The following is a 21493-nucleotide window of genomic DNA, read 5'->3' as shown; positions in this document are numbered from 1 at the left end:
TTAATTTCTGTTGAAGATAAAGAAGTTGACTCCAGCAGTAGTGCCTCCATACTGAAAATTGCAGTGTTTTCATGATGCTGGAAACCCATCTGCATGAAGTTACAGTCTGATGCAAAAATGTCATGTAGTCAGATGAACTAGCATAGTGTTTACATTTTCATTTTAAATCTCCATTGATGTGGCTTTCTAGGAATAAAAGAAAAAGAAAGAAACCGTACATTTTAGAAGTTCTGAATATATTATAGTTCAGTAACATAATACACTTTTTTTAAGCAACTCAATATAGTAATTTCATTTAAAATGTACTTTTGAGCTGGCTATGTCAGTCTGTCAAATACCATCTTAAACCATATATTTATTATATATATACACACTAGCTGCTTCTCCTGATTTTATTACTGTAACAGGAAAGGCAACACAAGGAACCGGGGCATAGACATAATCCTTCATGCATGGTCCTACCATTAAAAACAAAAACATATTTGAGATATTTAGGAACCATGTTCTGTAACTGCCTATGCAGTATTGTTTCTGAAGTCATGAGGAATGGTGAATACAGTCAACATCAGCTGCAGATGACATGCAGGAGAATTCATAGGTCTATAATTCATAGTGCTATCCACAGTATCAGGTGAATCCATTGAAAGATCTGTCAACACAAACTGGGTTCAGTTAGGGTCAAATCCAACCTCTTTCCAACCTGACCCCATTTCTGAAACCTTATTGATAAGATTACTCGTACTTGTAAAAATATTTACTTATACTTAAATTCAGGTGAGTTCTGACTGCAGATTGGGGAAAGGGAATCTGCAAGAGCTGAAGCTTTAACCTGAGAGAAAGTAATTTTACTTTCCTCTGTTCAGCTTTGCTAAGACCTATAAACATCACAGATGTTTTTAAGTCCATCTGGGACTTTTTCTGTATCCTTCTTTCCCCAAGTTACCCCATGACTCTTTATTTCCAAAAGCACCCAATTCTCAGTTTCTCTCAAATCGCAACACTCAGGAACTATTTTTTCTGTTCTGACTGGGTTATATATCAAAACGTGACCTAACGTAGTGTAGTGCACTCTGTGTTGGTTTAGATTCTTCGGTCTCTCTTCAAAAGACTTCTCTTTTGTTAATTCCCATAGGACCTACAGCTGTAATCCTGGCCACCTTTCATTTTCCAGAGTCCACAGACAAGCAGGTGTATTCCTTTGGGTCTGTCACCGAGGAAAAAACAATGAAGGTGGTACCTGGGGTAAATGTTACTGCAGAAAGACTGAAATCCAGTGGTGCAATAGCCTCTATTAGGAATAATAACATTTGCTTTTTAAATACAAGTTCTTGGAAAAAGTGTAGCAGGTTACAGAAGCTCAAGGAGAAAGTTTGGGAGAAAAATGGGACATTATTGAATATAGATAGAGATACTGAAACATGGTTTTGTGAGCTGACTACAGCACAAAATTATGACACTGAAAGAATAAATAATTCTCCTCTGTTGGTTTACCTTTTTTTTTTTTTTTTTCCCTTTTTATTTTTTCTTCTGGACCTAAGTTCCCACATATCAAAAATTTCAATACTGGTATCTTTGACATTCCTCCTATTTTTATAAGTGGCTCATGGTCTGTCTTTCCAAACATGTTTGCACCCTGTATCTCAGTCTTCCTCATGTCTTACCCTTGTCCAGAGATTTTCTGAGCATATTCCATTAGCTCATAGCAATCCTTTTACGTCTTTAGTGTTACAATATCGAGTGTTGCAGTGCAAAAAGGAAAATAATGCTTCTGCGAAGAATTGCTGTCTGCAGCTTCTATTCTTGTCAGTATTTCTGGAAAAGAGAGACCTCTGTTTCAGCCTGTCACATGGACTGGAGCCAGTTTATAGAGCCAGCTTTGCACTCTTTGTACCTGTGAGGTTCTAAAGTTGTAACTGTTGATGGCAGTAACTTCATCTGGGATAAGATGCTAAGGCATAAGACCCAGTGCTTTTAGTGGCCTCTTCTTTGTCATGGTTCTTCCTTCTCGTCTTCTGTTACCTTGAGTGTTGCTTACCAGTTCCATGCAAGAAATGGCCAAAATGGTTTTGAGAACCTTGGCTAAGTCCAGTTGTTTAGCTGGCTTGTAAAGTCATTGAATAAGTCCCTCTACTATAAAAATCATACTATGACTCCACATCTCATTAAAGTAACCTCCAAAACTCATCTGTGAGATGAAAGAACGGTATCTTGGCCCACTTATCCTTGAGCTATGTGTGAAGATATGTGGAGAAGAGAAGGCTGCATGGAGACCTCATAGCAGCCTTCCAGTATCTGAAGGAGGCCTATAGGGATGCTGGGGAGGGACTCTTCATTAGGGACTGTAGTGATAGGACAAGGGGTAACAGGTTCAAACTTAAACAGGGGAAGTTTAGATTGGATATAAGGAGCAATTTCTTTCCTGTTAGGGTGGTGAGGCACTGGAATAGGTTGCCCATGGAGGTTGTGAATGTTTCATCCCTGGCAGTGTTCAAGGCCACATTGGATGAGGCCTTGGGTGATATGGTTTAGAGCGAGGTGTCCCTGCCCATGGCAGGGGGGTTGGAACTAGATGATCTTAAGGTCCTTTCCAACCCTAGCTATTCTATGGTTCTCTGATTCTATGAAGATCTGACAGTGAAGTGTCTATAAACCAGCAAGCCTGTTAACACAGTGTATGTGTTAGCAACTCGCCTCCTATCTCAAGATGTAATGGCATCATATTTTTAGGGAATACATTGCTCTCAATAGGCAAAGGGTGTTTTAAGTGTTTTCTTATATTTTGCCTGAGATAGTAAAGTTTCGCAAGTGAGTAGAAAAAGGGAACTGTTTTTAAAAGAAGAGAGAGTAAGGGGACTTGCATTGACATAGATCCCATCGTATTATTAAAGCACAGGGCAGCATGTTTGGGGAGTGAAGATTTGACATATATTTTTATTTTTAAACATCATACTAATTTACATTGCTCAGCCCTTTAACTGCCAAACTGTAAAAGTCCATTATGCTACTGAAAGGAATATACAAATTATCCCCTGGCTCTTCAGGCAGGAGTTTTACATATACACTTCTACTCCATCAGCTAGAGCTGCATGATTCTATTAAAGAGTGAGAAAATTATATTGCCTGCAAATTAATTGTACAAAAGACTCTGAAGTAAGTAATCAGAGCCCAGTCCTTTCTGAAAACCAGCCAGGAGATATTATAAATTGCTCGATTGTTCTTGTCAGCACAGTTTAAAGACTTGGAGCTGCCATGATGATTTTATTTGCTATGTAACACAGCTACTTCTACAGCTGTTGACAGGGCTGGGCAAACTCAATGTGCATTACTAGCTGCTCAGTTCCAGCCTCTAGCATCATGCAGTAGACAAGGAAATGGTAGGGCTTCGTTCTGAATCTATCTCATTGTAATAAAATGCAGGTCTGAGCATACTGGGTAGGTGTAGAGTAACTGTGAAGCTGCACAGATTCTCAAACACCTCTTAAAATACTTTGTGTCTTTATTCTTGGTGTATAGAAGTAAATAAGAAATTGTGAGAGCTATAATGACCTGCACTGTGCAGTAAATTTAGGTTTTTACCAAATACATATTCACTAATACTTTGAGTGCTAAGTAAAACACATTTTGTACATATCCATCACAGAATTCCATGCGGGTTTTCTTTTCTACGGAAAGCTCACTAACAGAAATTTAACTCTATCCATGGGATATTTGATAAAATACTGCATCATATATGAAGAGATGACAAAGTGATAAGTTCTCTTGAACTCTTACTGTGGTCTAGCAGTATTCTAAAATGCTGGAATACTTTGGGAAACTAGCTACGGCCACTGGTAAGATGTGAATCTTTGCTGCAGCAATGAACGCAATTACTGTAACTCTGCTGAGTTCATTGAAGGAACTCTTCAATATCTTCCAAGTTTAGCTAACATAAAAAGCTAAGATTGAACATCTACTGTAAAATGTAATTCATTAAAGCCAAGCAGCCTGAATTGGTGGAAGATCCCCCCTGTGAGCTAAAGTACTGGAATTTAAGTGATTAGAATGAAAGCTCATTTTAGAGTTCTTAGGTGGCAAGAATTTGCCGAAAAAATAAGTTATGTTGTCTCTGTGCAATGTGCTGCACATTACAGACCCTTGCCATACTTCAGAGGATTTTGCACAAAACTGCAATGGCAGGGTATGGATTAGAAGTGTCTACTTAGGGAAATAAGCAGTCTTGCTTGTATTTTTCTGGGTTTGAATACTACTTTTTAGCGCTGACATCCATACCTTTGTCATCTGCACCTTTGCACAAGGACTCTGTAGTGGGAGTGTCCCACTTGCCTCACTGGAGAGCTTTGCTGGTTGAAGTTCTGTGTTATAATCTCAGTCTTGTTTTACATGAAGATCCTTTCTGACCTTGTGCAAAGATATCTTTGATCTTGTGCAAAGCAGCTCTGATTCCCTGTTTCCTTTTTTTTTTTTTAAATAGGGATAGTAATACATTTATTAATATAATATGACGAAGTTAATTAGATACAATTTGTGGAAGTCTTTGAAGGTCTCCCTATGTAGTCGTTTTGCCTCACTAAGAATGTCTCCTTAGTGTGTGAAAGGGTAGCGTGTTTTTTTCCTAAGCTTGGTCTTACTACCCTTTCCTATGTATCCTTGCAAAACTGTTACTTCCCAATTTCACCAGTTCATGTTGCAAGGACGTTTTTCAGGAACTGTTGTGATGAATTTCCTACCCACTGTATCCTTAACCAACTTTCTTCATAGAAGCTAAGGAAGGGGAAGAAGACAAAAATGAAGTTTGAGTTTTGTCACCAAGAACCATTAGCGTTCAGACATGCCAAGATCTGTTTTATTCATCAGCATTGTTAAGTCAATAGTGCAGCAGTGTTTAGGAGGAAGAAAGCCCACGAAGTTCTCAAAGGTTGTGCAAAGTATGCTGTACTGGCAGGATACACATTGCAGCGTGTACCACCTCCTTTATCATAAATACTTAACCAATTTTCAGTAGATGCAAGTGGTTTAAGTATTACTTCCTGTTGAATTAGCAGTTGTTGAGCATTTGAGTCTTTGTGCAATCCTGCAATCCACTAATGTGATATTTAATGAGGAGACATCAGTCTGGAGAAAGGTAGTCAATATAAATCAGTGTTTACAAAGTGTGATTAACTCTGAAATATTTCATCAATGCTGTGGTCCCAGGCAGGCTCAATGCTAATTATTAGAATCTGCACATGTTTCAGGGGACTTTGATGGACCCTGAGTGCAGCCAACATTGGAACAGCAAAATTGCAATTATGCTTGAACTGTCTCTGATGACAATTTATGCATTTGGTGTGATGACCTCTTGCTTCCCAAGAGGGCAATAAACAGAATGCATTTTCATTAAGATACTAATGCACTTAATCACAGGGAGAAAGGGTTAGAAAATAAAGAAATACCTTTAAAGCAAGATGTGACAGGCTGATAGGGAAGATGCTGTATTTAAAAGTTTCCTGGTGAAACTTGTGATGGCTGCAAAGTCTCATCACACTGAATGTAGTCATGTGCAATAGGATGCATGTCTGGGCAGATGAATAAGCTGAGCTAAGATTTCTATGTTCTCATAGATGCAGTGATACTGGGGCAAAAGAGAACAGATGTTCTCCCATTTGGACTTGGGTACCCAAAGATGTGATCTAAAAAAACTGTAAGAAAATGACTCTTGTATTTTAACCGTTTGCCTTTAGGCTTTATTTATTTATTAATTTTAGTTTTGAGGCTAGCTAATATTTACTAAGTAGTAGCAAAACCCATAGAGCCACTGTTTTGCCCAGGAGGGCTCACATTTAAGGATCTAGCTAGTTCTAGGCTAAAGGAAGGCTGGGGGAGGCAGAGGTATGAGCCCAGTTTTTGCAGTTCTGATAATTCAGTAGTAATGACCCTCCTCCTTCTGCTGCCTCTCAGTGCAAGAACTCTGTCTAAAGTATAGAGAGAAGGGGAGGTACTGCGGCAGCTGTAGAACGTGCTAGATGTGGTGGCAGCAAAGTTGGGAGAGCCCTGCCTGGTAACGCTGTGCCTGGTGCTGTGGAAGAAGAAGGGTGAAGCTCTGCGATACCTGTTACAGTTGATTGAACAGTAAAGCACAACAGCTTCCTATTCATATTCTAGACAAAGCAAGACTGAGTTGGTGGGAAAAGGGAAACAAAGAGTGCTCAGGCTAGGAGCCAATGCATGTGTCTTGGTACAGACTATAAATGATTCATTTTCTTTGTCCTGTTATTCCACCAGGAATAATAATCATAGACTGTTTTGGGTTGGAAGCGACCTTAAAGCTCATCCAGTTCCAACCCCCTGACAGGGGCAGGGACAACTCACACTAGAGCAGGTTGCTCCAAGCCCCATCCAACCTGGTCTTGAATGCTGCCATGGATGGGGCAGCCACAGCTTCTGTGGGGCACCCTGTGCCAGTGCCTCACCACCCTCATAGGGAAGAATTTCTTCCTAATGCTGTCCTTAAACTTGGCTTTTCATTTTTACATGAAAGATGTTTCCTTTTTATAGCACTGTTTGTTCTTGATATATTCCCAGATTAAGCACAACATCAATTGCATGCGTACTCATATATCCATTGTGCTGGTCAGAGAATACCACTCTTTTCCTGTGTTTCCTATTCCAGGTAACATAGAGTACAGCTGCCCAGCAACGAATGAATGTGAAATCACAAAGCGCAGACGCAAGTCCTGCCAAGCCTGCCGCTTCATGAAGTGTCTAAAAGTTGGAATGCTGAAAGAAGGTAAGACTGAGCAAGTCAATATGTATCTCTCTGCAAGCACAAGCAACAATTGTAGGGCAATCAGCAAAGAAGCGAGGTTGGTGAGTGTTCTAATCAGCTATTGTAAAGGCAATTTTCATGTATGATTGCTCTTCCTGACAGTCTGCTTCTAAGCTATGGAATCACAGTGTATCCAGTTCATCTTCTCTGGATTATTTCTAACTATCTGTAGTACAGCGAAATGTACCCCAGCATCCAATCTCCTTTGGTAGGTAACTAACAGAATAATCATCAGAATATATCCTCTCATTTTCCATCATGAATTCTTAACGGCTCCGTTCCTTATCCACTGTCAAGTCTGTCCCAGTTCTGACAGAAGCACACACTTTGCCTTATTTCCCCATTGTTACTCTTCATTTGCTCAGGACAAACGAAAGGGTTGCTTCTCACTTTAACAAGTATAAATATGGAGTATGTCTGCTGAAGTTACTGTAACTACTGTGAAGCAAATAATGGCACACAAAAGAAGAGAATCCACCCCCCTTTTTTCTTTTTTTAAAGCATATGAGAGCCCCCTGCCCCTCACTGTAAGTATATGTTGACTTCTTAATTCATTACTTGCATTTTGAAGGTACTGAATAATAGGTAAATGTAAAAAAATATTTATTATAGTGCACTATTATTACCAAGAACGAATAACAGAAGTTGTCATGGACTTCTGAGCTAGATAAGCTTTTAAAATAAAATCAAATGTGATGTTTTCTAAATACTGTCTTCAGTGAAGAGTATTTTTGTGCTAAGCTTTAAAATAGCTCCATGCAATTTTGCTTTGTCAGTGCTTAAAAAGTTAGCTTTAACAGATGGCTGGGTTTTGCAAATCATTCGATGGTATTTTAAAACAGATTGAAGTATACAGCTCTTAGGTTAAAATCCAAGAATATAGACTGGTGGAGAGATGATGGACAAATTAGGTCTATCACGTACCTACAGACATATTCTTATTGGCTTATGCTTACTAAGAATAAACCTTGTTCTGTGCAACTGCTTTGGCAGATGCTATGATCCTGTGAGCCAAATCCTGCTGTCCTTAGTCTTACTTGAGCAAAACTCCTGTCAGATTCAGTGGGGATTTTACCTCAGTAAGAACGGCAGGATTTGACCCTTTCTTCCAGTGGTGATGGAAGGGTTCATTACTTGCCAAAATCCTCATGTAATTGACCACTAGGAGGGTTTAAGTAACCACTAGTTACTTAAAGGTTTAATTGTAACGCTTAGATAAACTGTAGAAAGAAAGGAATGTCTGAGGATGGCATCTTCTGTGAGAGGGACTGTGGTTCTTAATATCTTCTTTTAGTAAGTCAAGGCCTCATATCACTGGTAACCTAATATACAGATATATCGGGCAACTTGTTTGGACACAAAACAGTGGTACCAACAGTGCATACAGGTAAATTAATTTAGACATCTTTTAAATTTTGAGGGCACCATTGCAGATCCATTAACATATATATTTAAAGAGTCTACTCTGTGTGCAGCTTCTGGAGCTGCATGGGGAAATGATGTGGCTCTTCTACAAATGAGTAATTACCTCAGTAACCAAAACTGTGCACAGATGTACTGAATTTCTGCATATGATTTTGGTAACTGAGGTAGTTTAGATAGACAATTCAGATGCACATTGTGAATCAGGCTTTTTGCATGCATAATCATTGTCCATGGATGCAAATCAGCCCCACAAGTTTTCTTAACTGGAATTTCATAAATTCTTTACCCTAAAAGTACATACCTTTTTCTGAACAAAGAAATGGCAAAATAACTAATTCCTTTGAAAAGAAGGTTCCTTTGTTAGCCCCACTCCTGAGCATATAATAGTTCTTCTACTTTTATTTGGAAGGGACCTTATGTGAGTTTTTCTATCAAAACACAGATTTCTGCTTTAATTACTGAGTCTTTCATCTAGGGGAGAGTTAGTTTATCTCTTTTTCAGGTATTGCTTACCTACTACCTAATAGGAAAACCTAAAAACCCAAGGGTGTTTTGGTTTGTTTCCTACTTTAGTGGCCACTTTTACTTTTGAAACCACTCTGATTTATAGTACATCTTTAGGACTGTACTTGGAATAGACATTTCTTCTCTTTTGTTCGTATTAGAAGTAGTTTTGGAGGCAGGTGGTCATGTTTTTAACTATGGGATAGTCTGGAGATGAGTTTTGGGCTTTGACTGCATCCTTTATGCACAGAGTGAAGAAAGGCGATATGCTTATTTCTTTCATGTGTAAGGTGCTGTAAATTTATTGATTAACATGAATTTACACTGAGCTGAGATAATTCCTGCTGTATCTTAAATGTTTCTTTATGTATAGACAAGGATTTCAGTCCCATGCCGCATGTCAAGAGATCATGCTGCAGTAAATCTATTCAAATGTAAACCTGTTCAATTCAATTACCAGTTTATAATACAATTTGCTGCTGCAGCCTCCACGTTTGTCACAGCAGTCTCTACATGCTGATGGCACAGCATGCCTGGAAATTGACAGCCCAAATCTATTTACAAAAAAAATTTTGTTGCAGACCTGAAATAAAATCAAGTTTAAGCAGCTTTGAGTGGAGCATCATGTTCTTTACAAGAAGTGCACATCTGCCAGGTGCAGAAGTGTGCATTACCTCCAGAAATCTTACTGTGTTACTGGGGAGTTTTCTTCTAGAAATTTTCCTCAACAAACAGCTTTTTTTCAATGTGAAACAGTTATTGTGCTTTTTTTCCTTCACATTTGGAAAGACTTCATTACTTTTTAGTCAGTTTGTGAATTGTCATATAAAATTCATGCTGGAAATCACAATGTCTGGGAAAAAATCCTGAGTTTTATTTTTTGCTTTTAGGACAAGATCCTTAAAACCACTTGCAGCAAATAGAGTGTCTTCCTTATGACAGCTGCATGTTAAATCATTTATTGTGGCAAGATAGTGGTGCTTTTCATCCAACATTCAATGTTTCTGCAAGAGACCTGGTGTTAAGATTTTGGGGCCGAGTTTTGGGGTCAAACCCTGGGAGGGAATTGAATATTTTTGTCACATGTAATACAGGGTGGAGTGTGGAACTCCAGTACATATTCTCAAGGGTGGCAGCAGGTCATAGGCAGCAGCACCTAGATCAAGGTCCTTAACAATTTATAAGTTGTGGACTAGAAGCTAGAGAAGGAAGGGTAAAGCAATGTCACGCTGGGCTGAGCTGGAGTGGGACTGAAGTGCTGGCTCCTGTCTGCCTCTCCTGTTGAGCAGCACAAGAAACTTAACTACAGACTGATCCAGAGGAGCACTTTGGTTTAGCCCATGGACTGTTACTTAAAAACATCAGTCTAGGTGTATGGACTTTTTCTGAGTATACGTTATGCTTTGTACTAAACCATCAGGAGGTGCCGATGAGCTTTTTTAAGCACATGATAAACACAAGGGTGTCATATTCTCATTTCTTTTCCTAGGTAAAGGTTGCTGGCAGCACAGCAGAATGCACTTTACTCTTTTTGCACTTTACTCTTAAGGAAGAAACTTTGCAATTTTCTATTTTCAATTTTGAGTGACAGTGCTATAAAAAAATCACAATTGGTTCTTTCTCCTGAAATAGTTTCTTTGTGCTTGTGTTTTGGTGGATTCTCTCAGATTCACAAGAACAGAGGAAACAACATAAAAATTCTTGTGTATTCTAAGGAGAACCTTTTCAAATATATCTCCAGTGATTTCTTTAGATAATATTGCAAATGCTAAAAGGGATGAGGATGGGGGGAGAAACAACAATTTGCCCTCTTTAAAAATTAACACTTTTAAGACATACTTTAGTTCTCAGTTCTGTTTAATCGCACTTTGGTGGTTGCTGTAAGTGGTAGAATTAAATCTGTTCATGTGCAAGATCAGGTGTTTTAGTTATTTTCTTTAAGCTGTTTTGCTGGAGTGAGAATAAAGGGTTGTTTTGGGTTTTCTTTTCTAAGAAGGAAATTGGATGTAAAACTATGTAAGTTGATACGGGAAATCATGGGTAGATAACTGACATTCTTCTACTGCTAGTCTATCTGCTTGAATTCTACTTTTAGTCTTCCATTAGTACTGTATGCATGCCTTTTAATGTCCTGTCTGTGGGACTCCTTACAGGCGTGTGTCTCTGATAGAAGATACTATTTCAAGCTTATTATAGCTGCCCATGTGAACTAATTCCACTGGAGTAATTATTCCAAAATAAATTTTTTTTTTCTTTCAGATGCAGAGTTCATATAACTGTCTTCCAAGAGGTTATTCTGTAGGTTTCTATTTTCTCCATGGAGGCAAAGCCATAGCTTCAGTTTTATCTGTCCCTACACTGTAGCAAGGTTAAAATTTTCAGAGGGGAACCTACTGAGTGGCACTAACACAGCTTTTAGACTGTCTGAAATACTGTATTCTGTCTTAGCTCTTGTTTCTGAGAGATGCTAGTTCATACTTAACACAGGACTGTTGACACCAAAACGTCTCTCATGTATCTCTCATCTCCAATACCTGGGATACCTGCATGATTTCAGAAGTTTTATGGGTTGTTAGCAGTGGCTGATCTGCATTGCTTATTATTTCAGTAAGTGTAGTTCATAGCTGGGTGATGCATAAGGAAACAAATTGAAGTTTATTTCAAAAATAAATCATACCATTATGAAATGGCAGAAAACTTGAGTGGCTTCACATAAGTAAGTTTGTATTTTCCTTAGGAATGGGTGGCCTTTGCAAATGACCATCAGTCATTTTGTACCCAGTTTGAATAGAAGGAGTGGCAGAACTCCAGCTTAATTAGTCCAGCTATTGAAAATGGGAGGCCATATCCTTGCCTGCTATTAATGGAAACTGGCTTAGCTATGTTAGATTGCTGTTTGACAGATTCAGCAGTCTCTGTTATGGGTAAATCAGCTATATACCTTTTCATGTCTGTAAACCTTATACCTTTGCTGGTATATTAGTAGTCATTGAGCTCAAGAAATGAACAGAAACTCTTCAAGCTTATCAGCTGTCAGTGCTGGCTTGAGTATAAACCTTTCCATCATAGAAGTGCAGTTAGCCTATTGTACTTAGCTCCCCACTGAGTAGCCCATAACCCTTCTCAGTTATTAGTTTACTTGGTTTATATAAAAAGGTTTCATACAGTCCCTCAAAGTGACTTCAGCACGCCTAAGGCAGTGGTCAGAGCTTGCCTTGTGTGTAAAGAAATTCTATGTTTTAATCTTTTTTCCTTTGGCACTGATCTGTATAAAAGCAATTGCTGACAGTTTTTAGAATGCTTGAATATTTGAGATGGTCAGGGTACTGTAATATATGAGATTGTTAATGTTAGTTATTTTTTTTCTTAACATGCTAAAATTGGGGTTCCCTAAAGTATTTTTTCTTCATGCTTTAAGAGATTTCATTAATTCAAATTTGAAAATTAATTCAGATACAAGAATACCTCTTAAAGGGGCATGTGTGTTTTAAAGTGTAAATTACTGAGTTTATTATGCAGAGATTACTGTGTGAACATCTTTGACTTGTGTTAAGCAGCAGATTGGATTAAATTACCATATTGATCCTTTCTGGTTTTGGCAATCTATGAAAATGATTCCAATACAGCAAGTAGAACAGGCAGCTTTACTCTTTACGTAAAGAGATGCGTGATATGCACAGGAACAGATTAATGGATTCTCTCTCAAAATAATAAATTAAGCCATTTTCTTTATAACTAAAAATGTGTTATCTGTGTTTTGAGGCTAGTGAAAAAGCCTGCTTAATAGGATTCCTCCTCACAACATCTCCTTTGAAAAGGCCTGTGCATAAACATTGCCAAGGTAAATTTCTCTCACAAGTCTAATACCATTAGTCTGCCAAGACGAAAGCAGAAATCATTGTGGAGGAAGTTTTAGTTTCTGCTGCCTTCAGAAATTAGAACAAAGGGAAGAAGAAAGCACTAATGGTATTCAAAGGAAATATTTCTCTACAGGATGATAGCTAATAGAGTGGCATTGACCTCAATAATATTTCTTATGCTCTCTATTGTGATACTACACTTAAGGAGATCCTTCGTTAATGCAGGATATTAAATAAAGCTCCTGTGTTACAACAAGAGTAAACACATCGTGTCTTCTATTGAAGTCTCTTCTGAATAGTGTCCCTTTACTATATTTTAGTATAGGGAGTTTGGTTTCTAGTGCAGGTATTTTTTTCAAAGTGTTTCTTTTCTTTTCCCTCCTTTCTCCGTTTTTGCTCCCCCTTTCATCCTTTCCACCCTCCCTTTCTCCTTGCCACTCCTTTTCCCCTTCCACCTTTTCGCTTTTCCTTCCTCCCTTTTATTTCTCCCTTCCCCTCCCTTTTATTTCTCCCTTCCCCTCTCTTTTATTTCCCTCTGTCTCTGTGCTCTCCCTTTTCTTTCTTTTATTTGACCTGTGCTTGGTTTAATCTATACTGGGACCTGTTAAATCTCCTTGGAAACACTAGAAACTAATCTCTAAGTGTTGTTGGTGTTCATAAGTAGGCCTCTTTCCTCCTAACCAAAATGTGGCCTGATAGCCCAGTTCACACATTAGAACTGACAGCTCAATTTGTCTGCCCTAAAACATGGCTCAGGACTATCCGGTCTCTGTAACTGATGAGGAAGGACAAACTATTCAGCTGCAGGTTAGTGTTTATAGTGAGGCCAAGGAATGAGCATTTCTATTCATCCATTTAAAAAATACTCAGAAAAACAAATATTGGAGGTGTGAGTATGCTTTCTGGGGTTAGAAATCACACCAGAGTACCTACAGCTAAGGCCAGCTGTAGGCCTTGAGAAGTTCTCACAGTGCTTGTGTTACAGTGTTGTGCCAGTCTGGTTTATGCTCTGGCCTATGAGCATTTTTTGGTCCACATAATCACTGGGAATGAAACACAGACATCCCAGCAATTCACTGTGCTCAGTCTTCAAAGAAGATTTCTCTCTTTCCGGTTACAAATCTGTTTTGCAGTTGTCAATTTATACTACTCCACTATCATAAAAGAGGCAGTATGAAGTGAATGTAGAGAAAGTGGTATCATTTATACATCTGTATTTGACAACTATTTGCATTTCTTGGCTTCCCACACATTTGTGAATGTACTTTCCTTGATATTAGCATCTGCAGATCTGGGGCCAAAGCTGTTTGCTGGCATGTTTATCTGCATCTTCCTTGAGATCAGCTATCTGATTCTGCTTGATTCTGCACCCACATTTGTCACTGTTGGGAATCACACTGCACTTGTTTGCAGGGTCAGGCAGGCATCAACAAAGAGTGCATTCAGCCTGTAGTTATTTTGTAGTTTTATTATTAAAAATAGTGAGTTTGAAAGATTTTGAATGGGATTACAATTAGCGTTATTTTTAATGCACATACCTTACTTACTACTTCCTCAGAATTAGGAGTTGGTTCTGCAGTTCCACAGGTCTACTTAAATTGGAATACCCTTAAAATTGATCGCTGTGATGAGAAAATATTAGTACAGTCTGAAACTGTCAACTGAACATCCTCATTTGTCATTTTCTTTTGATCCTAAAATAAGAAAGAAGCTTTTTTTCTAATTATCTAGAAATCGTTATTGCATTTATTTTTTTTTAAAGATATTCAGTGGATTTAGTCCCTGTGAACATTTGCTTATGCACTGCAAGTACAGTGGAAGCACTATAAGTGGTATGGTAAGGTAGCAACAAGTCTGAAGTATGTAGGACTACATATGATATGACATCTTTTCCCATGAGCTTCCAGACAAATAGTCACCTTTCATTCTTGGTCTCTCTGCCACCCATAAGCACATACATCAATATGGCACTGCTGTTTATTGCAGAGTGCTTGAATGGGTCCTGCCCTATATTTAATAGGGGACACTTTGTAAAAAGTGTCACTAATGTTATTTGTATTCTTCACTTTTCTCTGTTTCTTCTTTGCAGATATTTGTAGGTCCGCTATTTGAGTGGAATTGGTTTAGCATCTTGGGTAGAAGGTCCATTTAGCAGTGATACATATGTGTATCTCTAAAATGCCACTTTGGAGCCAACCTCTGTTTGTATTCTACTTAGCCCTTACTTGGGCAGTGCTTGAATCTCCTCAGTAAGACTTTTGCTGCATACAGTCATAGTAGAAACGACAGTATGTATTGTAGGATTATTTGGGGTAAAGTGCTGAAATGGTGTAGGTGCTGCTAAATAGAACCCATCTGGCAGATGTACAGGGAGAGCTTTGCTGCTTGGGTTGGACTGGCACCAGAAAACTTGGAGGCTGGGGAACTCTCTTAACCTCTTCACTCAGCCGAAGTAATGAATATGATGAATGTGTTGAGCAGCACTAAAAGTACCATCTGCAGTTGTTACCTCTGACCTCATATAGTGCTATCCCTCAAATACTTCACACTTTGAAATCTCTGCTGTCCTACAAGAAAATGTTTGAGTTGACACGGTTTATTGGGATGTTAATGTAACTAAACCAGGGTCTTCCCTCCAGTCAGTCATGCTTTTACAGGCTGGATGTGTTTATACTAGTTTATACTATGGGGGGAGTCTGATTCCCTTATAATAGTAACTTAATACAGCTGTTAATCTTTATAAATTAAAAACATAGCTTTATTTTAAGCCTCAATAGTCTTTTATTAAATTAATGATTCTGGAGAAAGTCAAACACAACCAATGTTAAATATATTCACTTACTAAATAATGTCAATATTTCCTGTTGGTTCTTTATTGTCCCAATAAAGTTAATATGTTTATCTGTTTTTATCTTCTTAAGCATCTGGTTTTAGTCTTCAGGATCAGCAGGTATGAGATCAGATGTCAGTTTGATTTGTGGTTTTAGTGCAGCAGATCCAAAATCAACACTCCGTGCAAGTTGCTTGCATAGGATCTTACTGCAGTTCACGTTAAAACAGTTAATTAATGCAGATAGTTAATTTGGAAAGTTTCAAATGCGTTCTAAAAGAAAAATTTGGGTGATACCATTCTATAATAAGCTTACCTCCAGTCTGTGCCCCCCATGGCAGAATTGTTGGTGTGCTCTTTGTTGTTTTGCAGCAAAACTGCTTGACTAACGTGAGAGAATGTTGGTAACCTGATGCATGCTGAGTGCATGCAGACCCTCGGAGTCAAGAAACAAAACAAGGCAATCATCCTTGACTTCTGTCTCTTATCTTTCCTTTTTCTTAGTCCATACAGCATTGCTGTTCTTGTCATTTTTAGCCAGCCATATCAAAATTATTTATTGCGTCATCATTGCCCTTTGTCTCTTTCTAATATTCCTTTTCCAGTCCTGTGGATGGTTGACTGAAGAGGGACTTTCCAGAGGGTCCATGTCTTTCATTGTGGTCTGAGTCAGTCAACAGATTGGTTTTATATAATTTGTTAAACAGTAGCGCAGCCACATGTTGCTTTTCAGACAGCCTGCTAGGTTAGGTTTACAAAGGTGTCCAGTGTCTTCTGTTTCCTAAATTCTACTTCATTTTCATAATTTCAGTAGCTCAGTGGAAGCTTAAGAAATGGGCATTTTAGATTTCATTGCATGGCCTACCCTATGGGTTATCCACCAAAATGTGTGAAGAGGAACATACTCGTCAGAAGCCACCAGAATGGCTAGTGACTCCATTTCTGGGTGTATTTTGTAAGTTAAGGTAAGGTGACTTAAGAGATGGCATAAATATACTTGGGATCCAGGTTATCGAATGTTAGAAGTCTTGCTCTAGACTAATTTTTTAAATTCACAACTCACTTGCTGGTTTTACTCTCAAAACTTTGGATGAAAGCTTTTAAGCTTCCACTTTCAGGGCAGGATTAGGCTGTGAAAAATGGAAATGGTAAAATGAATGTTTTCTATAAGAAGTAGAAATCTGTTTTAAAATACCGGTTTAAATGTATTAGTTTTGTGCATTCTCACTCAAAGGTGTACTAGAAGAGTTTCTGCTAATGTATACCTCAGCTGATGGATCAGGCTGAGAAGGGAAACTCTTATGTATAATGCTTTTATAAAGGGATTGAGTATGAGTAGCCTCTACCTTTTCAACAGCCCCTCAGAAGAATCACCCCAAAACACAAATCTCTGACTCTATTTCAGATGAAAAGAGAAGTTGGAACACCTTTGAGTCTGTTGGTGTACAGGCGTAGGCCTTGCTGATGCTTTTTATCTGACAGTGCGTGCCACGTGCCCCATTGCTTGGTCTTGTGTGAGACGCAAAGGAGTGCAGTAATTGGAGAACAAATCCACAGGCTAGCTAAAATGACATACAGTTGTCTTTCTTCGCTTTTTATCTTCTCTCATTTTCATGATTTTTCTATTCTTTTTTTTTCTTCATACCACAGTTGCAGCAGAACAATGCTGATCAGAAAATAGTTGATGCAAGCACGTATCCTCTAGGCAGTCTTTTTCTGTCAAGGTGGGAAAGAGAATCATTAATATATTGAGGTTCTCGTTACCTGACCTGCACTGTTTTGTGGGTACTACTCAGGCTGAATGACTGTATTTACTTCTGGACTCCTGGTATTGCTGGAGACATCCATACTGGCAAGATAATTCAGCTCATCTCTAATTAAAGTACTTCTTATGAAGTATTCTTAAACATGACTGCTTAATGAAGTTAGCAAAAGCATTTGGATGCAGAGTGTGGAGGCTTCAGATGTTGGAGTTCCTCTCTAGGGAGATGTGTGCAATCCGAAAACGTTCTGAGTGCTAGCAATCCATCCCATTTTGTTCCCATTTTTCTTCACTAATATCCTGCCTTTTTTAATGCTGGTGAACTGAAATAAGTCCTCTTTCTCTGTTCTCCACAGTTCCCTCCCCCTTTATGGAATAGCCCATGACACGTGCCTGTAAAGTGGCTTCTTGGGAATTTGCAAGTCTTTGAATGTGTTATCTGATTAAAGGGATGTATGTGTCTTTAATTCTCGTCTGCAGCTCCACCTTTGACCCCATCTGTTAAAGTAGAAAGGAGCTGAGAGTCAGCAGAGTCTCAGATTCAACCCAGATAACCTGCAATGTGCACATTTGAATGCTTTAACTCTTTGTTTGCCCTGAAAGCTGCATACTTACCTGACAGGTTTGATTGAAAAATGTGGAAGGTCTGAAATGAGGCAGATGAATTGTTTATTTTGTTGATATGCTTAAAGTAAAATAATTTAGTTCTGGCTTCACCTTTTATATTAAAGAACAAATGGGTGTATAGTTGTATGACACTAACAGGTATAATATCTTACTGGGGGGGCAAGGGTTAATCTACCAGTCTCTTGCTTACGGAACAGAAGGGTAAGTTCAAAGCCCACCATGTATTACATGTAGCTTCTCTTTTGGAGCTGAATTACATGGATGGAAATGGTGTTGCAGTTTTGGATGGGGTTTTTAGATACTCCTGAGTAACACAGAAGAACTCGTTCCATTGAAAGATTAAAAAAGTAGATGGCATGAGTGTCACTTTCATTATATTTTGCTAATATTATGCATTTTCTGCAGAACAGTGTCATTGTACCATTTCCTGTGCATTACAGACATGTAAATAAATACATTTGGACCTGTGGATGTTTTCATCATAGCTTGGTCATTTTCTTTCCTAGCTCTCAAATCCACTTAAAACACTGATAGCATTTTCAGTATCCCAGATCTGTCTCTGCTCTCTGAGACCTAGAGCCAAATTCTTCCCCCACTTACATCTGTTCAACTCTGGTGGTTTTACTTGTGCTGCGTGGCTGTAACAATGCAGAATTTGTCCTAATCTGCCCTTTGTTTTTGAACGGAGAACACGCATACGCAAAGTGAGCTCAGTAAGCTCAGCTGCAAGTAGATAAAAACATATATTTTGTGTTCGTGTCTGTATACACAAATAGAGAGAGATGAATAGCACACAGATAGGTTTGATAGTGTATCTACTGTACATAATATTGTAAATGGCATCTTGCTGTGCTGGAATCTAGGCAATATGAGTTCGGTACTAAAGTGTTCAAATTGCACCTGAGCTAGCTGGAGCCTGCCAGCCCCTGCAAGCCCACTGAGAGCATCTGTCTCGCCACCACCTTGCTCACGCTGTGTCCTCTGCAGGCTCTCCGATCCTTCCGACTATGAACATAAATCATCCACCTGTCAGGAGCTCTGGCTGCCTGGATTATGCAATGCCTGCCTTCATTTGGAGGTGGTGCAAAAGCAGAAGATTGCGGCAAATGCTTTGCATTCATTTTAATGCTGGTCCAGCATCTCTTCAGCTTTAATGAGGATTCAGGGTGGTGACAACTCCTTGAGACAACGGGAGTCGTGGAGACCCAAGCTTACTTTATACATTTGTGTGGCCTAGTTTGGATTATTTTCCCTGCTCCTTTTCTTCCTTCCTTCCTTCCCAGCCCCAAAATGAATGGCTTGAAAATTCAGGCAGAGAACAGATACTGCACAAAGCCAGCTGTCCACAGCTTTGGTTTTCGGCCTTGTAATACTTCCCTCGAGCAGAGCAATGAAGACTTTAAGACTCAGTCGTGTTTAATGTTGGTTGTCCATTTGTGTAGTCTAAAACTGTGCAATGCTTAGTTGCCTTCATTTGGATACTTAAAAATTCTATGTTTGCAGTTTATTCGGTTATCAAGTTTATTGAATTGCAGTATCAAATGTGGAACAAAATGTTTCATATCCCAGATTTAAAATGCAGCTCCTCTACATAAAGTTCTCCTCTAACAAAAAAACAAAATAAATTAAATTGATTGTCAGTAAAATTGTCTTGCTTCAGCTTGTTAGACCCGGCTTAATCAAAGTCCTTATTCACTCGTAATTTTAATCATGAATTATAGGCAGAATAAATATGGGTATTGTATTTGTTCATATGCATAAATGGAAGGGAAAAAATAATGGAGGTTGTAAGACAAAAGCAGTGCAGGTCCTTTCAAAAGCAAATGTTGAAGGTGAAGAAGGTAAGTTGCACCTTCACACTCATAGTAGCTGTTTAATCTCAAACAAATTCAACCAGATTTTTGCAGATAGAGCCTTTAGACTGTAGCCTCATATGACCATCAACCTCATGTTCTTACTCGCCTGAAAAACACGAGGTAGCGCTAACAGTCAAACGCTTAGTTTTACTAGAAGTCAGTAGTTAGCAGAAGGAAGTCTGCATGTTTGGTATCTTAATACTACAGGTTCACTGTTTTTCACAAATAGTTAAGGAAACAAACTTGTTTTGATAACTTTGAAATGCATTTGGCTTGTGCAGCGTCACTTTTATGTAGTGAAGGTATCATGAGCATGGCCACAATTTATTTTCAAGAGGATATTTAGGTCCTAGAGCATTCCTGTGATGTAGGCAGTAACATCCCCATTTTAGGGTATTTAAGCTGAGACAACAAGGGTTGCTCAGTAAAAATCATGTGGTGTCAGAGACATAGCTATAAGTGGGACTTCTCCTAGGTTAACGTGTCATTCAGCCTGGGACTTCGAAGTCCAGCCATTGCCACCCTTTTTTCACTCAGTGACTGAGAGAAAGCTTTATTGCCTGTTCGTTTGGGGTTTTGCATTTCTCTTTGTAACACTTCCCTTTATATGTGGATTCCTCAGTCAGCTACTGCTGAAAAGTATCTTAAAATGTGAAGTCAAATTAAGGTCAACTTTTGTCAACAGGATAAATAAAGCGCTCTGTTTCAATGCACCTGTATATTTCCTGTTGATATTAATGGAAGATGCTTGCACACGTGCAGAGGAATCCTTGTTGCCAAGAAATTTCCATAGCTGATGGTACCACTGGTGGCAGCTGGATGTGGAATACATGGTACTGCACTGAAGCCTGTAGGGCAGTCTTGAATCATAACAGTCCTGGAGACCTCTGCCTGTGTCTATGTTGTCCCCCGTTTGGTCTGAAAGCCAGGGAATTTCATGCACCCTGGTCGCATTTAAGTAGGACCACACATAGCAAAGGAGATTTTTTTAATAAGTTGTTTGGGAAAGAGTGAAGACCCTAATGAACGAAGTGTGTAGACTTTGAGATCTTTACCATGAGCCTTATTTACTTCTGATAACAAGCTATCCTCCCCTGCCAGTCCCCTGCCTTTCCAGGTGTAATTTGGTGGAAAGCTAGCAGTAGTGCTGTTTTATGCAAAGCCTCCAGTGAACTCCAAAAACATTATTATTTCTCACTTTGTCTTTACAGATAACTTTAAACTGTTATGCGTCAGAACACAGGGTGAGCTGAAGACAAATGCAACACAAGGCTGACAAAATCAGACAGAAAATCTCCCTATTTTTGCTATGAGGAAACTAGATTTATCATCAGAAAAGCATTCTCTTTTCATTTTCTGAAAGGTGCTTTTTGACAGACCCTTTGCAGTGGACGTCATGCTCACAAAACATGCTGTCACAGGGCTATTTGAATATGGTGACAGGCTCATTATCATGTTGAAGACAACTGACAACACTGCAGACTAGAAATGGACAGGTTTGCCAATCAGCTGTTGAAAGGACTGCAGTTGAAATAGAGGGTTTTTTTTTTGTTCTGAGAACAGTAGTACAAATTAACTACATTAATTCTTTTTATTATAGTTGCATACACTGTAGTTAAGGGTTCTTCACTGTTTCTATTATAAATTCCTATTTTAAAGGGTTTATTAGTAGCCCATAAAAAAATAGTTCCTGTTGAAATTTTGCATTAAAAATATGTATATTACCCTAATAGAACAGAATTTCTGTAGTAACTGTGTGGAGGAGGGAGGGATTGACTGATTTTTTTTTAAATTTTTTTTTTAGCTGAAAATTGCGTAGAGCTG

General features: G+C 38.7%; 1 protein-coding gene across 25 annotated transcripts in view; it reads left to right on the top strand.

Annotated features, from left to right (window-relative positions):
• ESRRG (estrogen related receptor gamma) overlaps positions 1-21493 on the top strand; it is a 405523-nt gene that overhangs the window by 282990 nt on the left and 101040 nt on the right. For 24 of the 25 annotated variants that reach the window (XM_061348551.1, XM_061348560.1, XM_061348565.1 and 21 more), the window contains one exon: positions 6650-6766. In XM_061348551.1, coding sequence (XP_061204535.1) covers positions 6650-6766 — 117 coding nt within the window. Of the gene's footprint in view, positions 1-6649; positions 6767-6820; positions 6843-21493 lie in introns of those variants that run through there. The other variant, XM_061348574.1, reaches the window with a different exon arrangement.

The sequence above is a fragment of the Neopsephotus bourkii genome, unplaced genomic scaffold (genome assembly GCF_033783945.1).
Source record: "Neopsephotus bourkii isolate Nb327-2 ecotype Australia unplaced genomic scaffold, CSIRO-AGI_Nbou_v1 NB_360, whole genome shotgun sequence".
Taxonomy (NCBI): domain Eukaryota; kingdom Metazoa; phylum Chordata; class Aves; order Psittaciformes; family Psittacidae; genus Neopsephotus; species Neopsephotus bourkii.
Note: the sequence above shows the minus strand (reverse complement) of the source record. Positions and strands in the feature narration are given on the sequence as shown.